This window comes from Dermacentor silvarum, chromosome 7 (assembly GCF_013339745.2).
Source record: "Dermacentor silvarum isolate Dsil-2018 chromosome 7, BIME_Dsil_1.4, whole genome shotgun sequence".
Classification (NCBI taxonomy): Eukaryota; Metazoa; Arthropoda; class Arachnida; order Ixodida; family Ixodidae; genus Dermacentor; species Dermacentor silvarum.
The window spans coordinates 15,351,544-15,360,781 of NC_051160.1; the positions used below are offsets into that span (position 1 = coordinate 15,351,544).

General features: G+C 46.4%; 1 protein-coding gene across 3 annotated transcripts in view; it reads right to left on the minus strand.

Moving 5' to 3' along the window:
- LOC119457589 (hypoxia-inducible factor 1-alpha) overlaps nucleotides 1-9,238 on the minus strand; it is a 222,443-nt gene that overhangs the window by 11,847 nt on the left and 201,358 nt on the right. Inside the window, exons 7-10 of one of the 3 annotated variants that reach the window (XM_049670257.1) lie at nucleotides 7,978-8,128; nucleotides 6,016-6,284; nucleotides 3,887-3,976; nucleotides 126-418 (exon numbers count right to left, since the gene is read on the minus strand). In XM_049670257.1, the coding sequence (XP_049526214.1) occupies nucleotides 126-418; nucleotides 3,887-3,976; nucleotides 6,016-6,284; nucleotides 7,978-8,128 (803 nt within the window). The remainder of the gene's footprint in view (nucleotides 1-125; nucleotides 419-3,886; nucleotides 3,977-6,015; nucleotides 6,285-7,977; nucleotides 8,129-9,238) is intronic. The other 2 variants (XM_049670259.1, XM_049670258.1) reach the window with 2 other exon arrangements.

Consider the following 9,238-nt stretch of genomic DNA (forward strand, 5'->3'; position numbering starts at 1 on the left):
ATGATAAGTAAAGTTTGAGATTAAAGTGAAATATTTCAAGTTATGCTCTGTGCTACCACTCCTGCAATGGCCCTTTTGGCTGATGACAACAGTACAAAGAATCAAACACACTGAGCAACACCCACCGGGACTTCTATATGCCTCTCTGGTTTTAGGTCGAGACCTGCAAACCGATCCACGGGACTTTCAAGGCTGGGAACGTCCGAGCAACTGCTGCTGCGCCCTTCGCCGTCTGAAGAAGGTGGTGTGCCACATGATCCTGGTGATGACAGTGGGTCGCTGTCGTCCCGGTAACTGAGGAAGGGATCCTTCCGACCCAGTGGGCAGTTTTCGTCGGTAGTAAGCATGACGTAGTCTGGCAACAGTTTGTTGCCGTCGCCATAGATGTCCGGCAGGGGATACGAGTCGCAAAGCACATCTGCATATGAGATGCGAATGTCTTTTATGTGAGGCCAATCCCAGAGCTTGCAATAGATGTCATAGTCAGAAAACAGTAGGTACTAGCAGGCTAGCTATTTGTTCCCCAGTGGCAAACCAACTTTTTCAAGCAAAACAACTTTTTCTTTGTTTGAGACAGTGAGGATGTTGGATTGTTTGAGATGGTGAGAATGTTGAATGGCTTTTTCTTGAACAGTTCATTAGATATCATCAAAAACTTGGTTACCTGCCACATGGGTAGCAGAATTGCACTTTTATTTCTATTACCATTTTTCATGGGGATGAGTTTTTACACTTATGAAACATAAACAGTAGCCGCTATTACAAAATATAACATTCCCACATAGTACAGTTAAACCTGGACATAACGAAATTGACGAATTCCTGCAAAACTTCGTTATAAAGAGAATTTCGTTATATGCAGGTTCGGCACGAAAATTCGAAAAAGAAACGCTTACCGTATTTATTCGATTTTAACACGCCCTCGATTGTAATGCGCACCCGTTTTCCGTTTTCGTCGAAGCACTCATCCTTGGAATGTGACACCAGGTACTAGATGCGTGGACGCGTCTCGTTTCGCACAAGCGCGAGGCATCGGAAACGAAGAGCGAGCGACACGATGGTGTCGTATAGTGTTACAGTAGAACCCCGCTGTTACATTCCCGGTTGCTGCGTCTTCCCGGCTGTTACGTCGTTTTCGGCCGGTCCCGCCACAGCTCCCATAGAACCCAATGCATTGGTAACCCCGCTGTTGCGTCGCAACTGTAGGACCGTTCCCGCATCATACGTTGCGAACTGCCACCCCGTGCCGGCCCGAGCGGCCATTTTGACTTTTCATGTCGCTTGGCTTGTTGGCTTGACGATGGCATTGGCCGCCCAAAGTGCCGAGGGCGATAACTATGACGTATTTTGGGTTTCCGCCAGCAAAAGTATGGCCCTTGAGATCCGTATTTGCTATCTAAAGATGGTGTCTATGACGCCTTGTGGCCCTAAAATTGGTTTTGGCTCATAGATGTTCCGTATAAAGTCCAAGGGCGATAACGCAGTCGCCGCGCGCCGTATGCTGTATGTGCGAGTGAAAACATGCGAGGGGAGCCGACGACGGCGTCTAAATCTCGTGCGCGCAAGAAAGAAAAGCAGGGAGGAAGCGCGCCTTCTTCCGTTGCGCTCGAGGCACCGGCAGTTTGCGTTGAAGCGATAGACAACAGCACGAAGGTCGCTTCGCTCGCTTCTGCAGCGGCGCTTCCACACACCGCCAGCATTTGACGGCGCCTGTCCGTGCTCATCGAGTGTGATGTGTCACAGTGTCTGCCAGCGCGTCGGCAACATCAAATGGAAAAGGAGAGTGCCGGCTTGGCGGGCGGGGGCTAAGCCAGCTGCAGCAAGTGGCAGGATCAGGTTTGAATGAAGGGAGGGGGAAAGGTCAGGCCCGCGGCGGCAAGATCACCGGGTCGAGGGAATTCAGGCCCGCCTCGCACACGCTCGCCCACGTGCGCTCGCTTCGCATTCCATCGTGGCGGAAAAGGTGCTTCCGGTTGCTGCTCGCGCAAAAATGACAAAATTTGTGGTGAAATCTCTAGGTTGTCGGCGGGGAAAATTCGTTATTTCGAGGGGGTCTCCTGCTGCCACTTCGTTACATAGAGGTCTCAAATACATGTGCTTCTATGGAGTAAGGGCAGGGAATAAAAAAACTTCGTTATATCCAGGAATTCGTTATATGAAGGTTCGTTATAAGCAGGTTTAACTGTAGTACCTTCAATTATTAGTAGAATCTGCGTCGCTCAGACGAGGAAAACGAAAGGTAGAACAAGTTAAACGCAATCCTAAGCAGTCTTTACTACTGCTGGTTGTTTCTCGGAATCAAATGGTGTTATGTTTACCTCACGCATGTACGAAAACAAATAGCTACACGAAACTATGCACACACAACACGGCGGAGACATTTATGTGCTAAATACCCTCAACATGTTTTTTTTTTATCTCCAAAATGCATCCGCGCGCTTTTCTTTCCCTCTCAGTTATACGCCTTGGTTCCCGTGTGTGCGTGCGCTTTCTGGGTTTTGCTCTTCCATTATGCTCATTTTATGAGAAGTCATGCTGGTATTCAAATTGCCAAAATGCGCCCTTTTGTTCGCTGCATAACATAAACTGGGACTTTCTTTTTTCTCTTTTACTTAGTCGTTGGCTGATGGTGAACTCGCGAACGCACCCACCTTCCCGTGTTCATCACTAACTGGGTGAGAACAGCGATCAGAACCTCCCTCAGTAATGACCTCCCTCGGTGGCAGTCAAATTTCTTTCTTCCGATACGGTGGAGCCACATCGCTCGCCGTTTGAGGTTTCGTTTGCCACGATTAACCGCAAAAAGCTTGCCTCTCTTGGCAATGCTATTCAAACATCCAACAGCACAGCAAGTCGGCATCGCGCTGCAGCCGAAGCGTCTTCAAAAATGTAAAAAGCCTACGCTCACGCACAGCACACATGTGTCCCAGTGTTTCCACGCTCACTAATGGCGCCGTTTTCCCACGATAACGAAAGCCGCGCGGGTTATTCGTCACGTGTTATGCCTCGTCCAATGGGAGAGCGGAAAACGGCGAAGAACTCAGGAGAGAGGTAGAGGGCGGGGAGGAAATTCTCCTTTCCTATTTGAACAATGGTTTGCGCTACCTTTGGAACATACAGGGACCTTACATCGTAGCGTCGTATAATGTCACCTAGTGTCACGTTAGTGAAGTGAAGCACAGAGACTTGCGCAGTAACCAAAGAGTGGCGCTTCCAGCACGTTGAAAAAATGATTTTTTTTTTCTTCAGCAACATCAACTGGAAAAGAAGAGTGCCGGCTTGGCGGGCTAGGCCAGCTGCAGCAAACGGCAGGATCAGGCTTGAATGAAAGGAGGGGGAAAGGTCACACCCGCAGCGGCAAGATTGCCGGGTCGAGGGATGCAGGCCCGCCTCGTGCACGCTTGCACGCACGCACATGTGCTCTCGCTCTCGCCTCGCAGTCGCCGTGAATTCTCGCTTGCTGTTACTGTTCGCGCAAAAATGAGAAAATTTGGGGCGAAATCTCTAGGTTGTCGGCGGGGAAAATTCGTTATTTCGAGGGGGTCTCCCGCTGCCACTTCGTTACGTAGAGGTCTCATACATATGCTTCTATGGAGTAACGGCGGGGAATAAAAAAACATCATTATATCCAGGAATTCGTTATATGGAGGTTCGTTATAAGCAGGTTTAACTGTAGTAGTAACGTCAGCTCAAACAATATGTTTTTCCTTAATTTGGTTTTCACCTTTACACATTTACCTGAACATTGATGGGATGTCATAGCAACCTTAGAACCATTTTTTTTTTCTCGGTACAGAGCAAAACTGGTTGCAAATGCAGCCTGTGCTAAAAGACGTGTGAGCCTCACTGCAGGTTCTTCAATACAGTGGCAGGAGCGAATGCGTACCAGAAGGCAGACCCTCCACCTCCAATGGAATGATTGTGTCACCAGCCGTTGGTGCCAAGTGAGTCAGGTCATCGTCGTCATCTTTCAGCACTGCACATGAAAGGCAGAAAGACCAGGGTTAAAAAGTGCCGAGTCAGACTAGTGGGTTAATGTTCATGTTAAACAGATCTTGAAGCACACTGGCCCCTTCTGTCCCCTTTTGTCTGTGTGCCGGTGTGCTTCAATATCTGTTGGACAAAATATTTGTTCTTTAGGCTTATAACGTCAGCAGGTGGTGTGGCTGCATTCAGACTGTGAACAAGCAATGGAAAATTGATCAGTGCATCCAGGAAATTCGTTTTTCATTCTTAAAATGATCACAGCAAATAAAGATTTGTGCATATGCTTCGAGCCAGAGGTTCAATTCTTTTTGGAAAAAGACAAAATTACTGAATGTAGGACAAGTGAATATTTAATTACTCTGTATAATTATGATGACTCACTAGAAAATGCACAAGGTATTGTTTGTACCAATTTGATCTTTGTTGAATGGAGTCTGCAGCACCTCAGAATAAGTTAATGCAACTTTGACAAACTTATTGACAGTCGAGCTCGTTACGTGACTGAAGAGAATAAAGTCTCGCTGACAGCGTTCTAACAGCGCAAAGGACAAAGAAATGCATATGACAGGATGGACGCTGCTCTTGTACTCATTCCATTCTCTCTTTGTCCTATGCGAGATTAACCACTCGCCAGATCAAGGCATTGTCAGATAAAGTCTCATTCACGCTGGCTGGTCCACAGACACTGTGGTGAACTCGCATCCAAGCATGTGCTTGGTCTATTCATCTGCATGACACCGACATGACCCACTAAATGCAGTAGAAAAAATTATGCGGATCGCACGCACTGTGGGAATCAACGTAAGCGAAGCTTTCTGTGGTGTTTGCTTTGATTGATGATAATTAGCGATGATGGCGAATGTTTAATTTCTTCGGCGTTTAGTGTGGTGCGAGAGTGGCGAGTTGATGGTAAATGTTACCTTGTGTGCACCACTGCTGCTTGTCTGTGTAGCACACAAAACACACAGCGAGACGTGTTTGCTTGGGGCGTTGTTGTGCACCATTGTTCATAACCTCCGAAAAGATTAGCATTGTCATTGCTTTACACGGCACATCGCATCATGGCATAAGTGTTATACTTCAATTGAATTATGAGGCTGTACGTGCCAAAACTACTATTGGATTATGAGGCACGCCATAGTGGTGGACCCCGGATTAATTTTGACACCCTGGTGTTCTTTACCGTGCACCTAAATCTAAGTGCACTAGCGTTTTTGTATTTCGCTCCTGTCGAAATGCAGCTGTCGTGGTCAGGATCGAATCCGCGACCTCGAGCAATGCCACAGCCACAAAGCTACCACGGTGGGCACTGAAGTGTTGATTTGACGTGCGACCGTAGTGTGGCCTAGACGCGGCTTTGAGTCTGCATGCTGTGGGTCAGTTGTCCACTTGACAAACTTGCATGGTGTTTATTTTTCAGAAATAGCAGAAACGTACCGTACCGTAGCTTGAACTTAAATTTATCTGGTTTGTCCGCAACCGCTGTCGTGTCTAGAAGTAGCGTTTCCTCACCTTCTCACGTCGTCTTTTCCCACTCCCGTCCTCCCCCCAGGTATGGGAACTACGAGCCAAGAGTGGCAAGGCCGTCATCCACTCATTTCGTGGTGGCGTCAGTTCTTTACACATTCCCTGCCTGCTCTCTCTACCTCCTCTCCTCCATTCTATCTACGTCCCCTCTGGACGGTTGCACGTTAGTAGAAAGATAAGCGTTGCAGTTTCTGCAATGCTATGGCGGGGGGTCACGAATAATTACAGCCATCAAGAGGCTATTGTGGCGATGCCCAGGGAGCTCCAGAGGGCATTGTGCACATGCAACAAAATGCAAAGGTTCAATTGAGTTTCTCGCGTCGCCTTTCCTCTCCGGCACGTGTATATGCACACTTTGAATTACCTCCCGACGTGGTGTGCAAGACAGCAGCAGCAGCAGCGGAAAAGTCAAAGGAAGAGTCAAAGAAAGCTTCACTTTAGCTGTCACGTGCCGCTTGTTGACCGAGCAAACCGAAGCGAAGTGCTGATGCACGGGCCCACCTGTGGAGTCGCTGTCCTCATCAGGGAACAAGAGGAAATCCTTATTCATGTCCGCTGTGAGGGGAGCAAAGATCTTGCTCGTGCTGCTGGTGAAGCACAGGGGCTCCTCCTCCTCCTCCTCCCCTTCTTCTTCCTCCTCTTCCTCTGCTGCTGCTTCAGCCACAGGGGCAGACGGCAGTGGCTGCAACTCGGGCTCTGGCTCTGGCTCCGGCTGCACTGTGGGAGTCAGTTGCTGCTCCGCAAGCACTTCATGCCCCTGGCTGGCACCACTGCAAATGAAGGCGGAAAGGAAGCGTGAACAACAGAAGGGGCACTTGACGCATGGACTAGCCCTGCTGATTGCGTAACATCCCTCGGCCGCACATGTAAAGAGATTACATTAAACACCACTCTACATCAAGCAAAATTAGAACAACCTTCACTTCTGGCCATGAGAGTATATCTGTATCAAAAAAGCAAAGCAATGAAATGACATGAGTGAAGTAATTCGTTTAGCAATTCAATTACATAGTAATTCATTTTCTGAACTATCCACAACTGAAACTTCACATCAGCTTATCAAAAACGGTACTATGGGCTTTGGATTAGATTTTATGTGCTTAGATCAGACTTTTGAGGTATCATACTCAGCCTATCAAAAATGATAGGTTTGGCTTTGTGGGGTTAGGGCAGGTGGTACATTTCTAGATGCATGAAAACAAAGGGTCACCATTGTTAATTTATTCAATTCCAGAGTAAACTCTTTACACAACTTTAGACGACAGAATATCGAAGAATATGACACAAGACAAACCTGAGAAGATGGACATCAATTGTGCATATGGTGTCACCTTCTTTGTCTTCTTTTATGTGCTGGAGTATGTCTAAATCATGCATAAATAACCAGCCAGACTACTTGCATCTTGACTCTGCGTGATTCTTGCTCCCACATGAATGCAAGCACACAAATGGAAATTTAAGCTAGTAATGTCCTGTGATAACTTTATCCACCGTGCCACCTGTGTGGTAGCTATTAAAAACTGTGCTTACTACCAAACACTAACATTGTTCACTTCTGCTGTTCTAACAGTCCATGCTGTCGAATGAAATATTAGCACACTAACAAAAAAATTCAGCGAGCATTTTATGATCATCAGCCTATATAAATTATGTTCACTGCAGGATGAAGGCCTCTCCCAGCAATCTCCAATTACCCGTCTTGTGCTAGCCGATTCCAACTGCGCCTGCAAATTTCCTAATTTTATCACCCCGCCTAATTTTCTGCCATCCTCGACTGCCCTTCCCTTTCCTTGGCGCCCATTCTGCAACTCTAATGGGCTACCGGTTATCTACACTACACATTACATGGCCTGCCCAGCTCCATTTATTTTCTCGTAATGTCAACTAGAATATTGGCTATCCCTGTTTGCTCTCTGACCCCCACCACTCTCTTCCTGTCTTTTTAACGTTACATCTAATAAAGTATTTAGTTGTCATCAACTGCACAAAGAAACTTTGTATGTAGCCTAAAGGTACCATATTCTGAAAACAAACAGGCTCAGAAAGGCAGGGTGGAAATGTGACCATTTGCAGAATTACATATGCAAAGCATAGGGCGGGGGGGGGAGGGGGGCGAATGTGAGAGTGGACGCACTATCTTTGCAATGTGTGTGGTAAAGATAACTTATTTTGACCACTGTGGTTGTAACATTACCCATGAAGGCAATTGAGGTGAGGCTTTTTTAACCCTTGGGCATTAAGGTTGGGCATTAAGGTCACACAGCAATCTGTTCCACTTACAACAAGCATGCGCAGGCAGAAACTACGAGGAGCAGCCGTAATGAAGACAACAAGGCCTTTTCCAGAGCTGCGAACACTGAGCGACAATGGCTGTAGCAGGCAACAGGGATGCCTTGAGTGACATCACAATACAAGCAGCCATCGACTGCCAAGAAAGAACAGTGGGGGGGGAGGTGCACTTGCCTCAGCACATAATTGACGCAGACGACGCATTGTGGCTTGCTGCAGCTGTTGTTCTCGTAGATAAGGGTCGCCTGGGTCAGCACCCACACGCAGCCACCATTCTTGGCCAGGAAGCGGTACTGGCCTGTCTCGCACTGGCCTTTGGCGAACACTGTGCAAAGAATGCATGCGCAATGAACATGTGAGCGATCCATTGGATCACTTCAACTAAGCCGTATATTGCAGCAGCTAACTGGAATGCTCGCAGTACTCGGATACATAGTAGGCAACGCTTTGAAAGCTAGAGAGACTTCTCTCACAAATTGCATTTGCAACCAAGAAATAGTTTGTAACACATGAAGATGTAGATATACGTATTCTCGTGTAGATACATATATGTGTTCTCTGTAGATATACGTGTTCTGGTGTTGCTCATCGTCTTGAATTGCCATCTCCCGCATTCCCCGTGTTTTCCCTAGATATACGTCTTGTAATTCAATGTAGCAGTAGGTCTCATACTTTTATATAGCAAATATGACGTAATTACTACATGAAGGACGTTACAGATCTGAAGCTATTTACCCCTGAAACAAGAGGTGTGGCATGTTTCTGCGACCTGTGGCCACAGCCCACAGCTTGCGCTTGTGACCAGAACATAGTATATTTCATATTGAAAGCATAAAGGTGAACAAATAATGTGATTTGATGCAATCGTACATCCACGAGTTGTAGTTGTAACATGTGAAATAGTTATCTCGCATGAAACATGACAGACCAAAAACAACTGCACTGTGAATGCACAAAGGGAGATTACTGTGACAGCTGCCACTTGCACAGTTTCCACAGTGTTGCCTGCTAAGTATAAAACAGAATATAACTACAATGAGCTTTTAAAAGCTTTACTTCGAAAGCCATGGTGACACAAAAGAACTGATATCACTGAAAACATTATTATATGGCATAACTACATAACAGCATGGTAAAGGCACAGATAAATGTGAGCAATACTAGCGGTGGCATTGTTATTTGCTTTGCATTTGCCCTTATATATATTGAGATGCTATTTTTTTTCTTTCCGTCACCAGTTTGTACTGGCTAGCAAATTTCTCTTCTTATTGACATATGATTAGATATGTGCACAAATCCACTAAATTTGAAATATATGTGTAAGCTATAGTGTTACAAGCGCAAGAAAATATCCCCCCCCCCCCTCCAAATGGAGTAATAAAAGCTGACTTAAATGCTTAATCATATCATATCATAAAAAAAAACACACAGATGG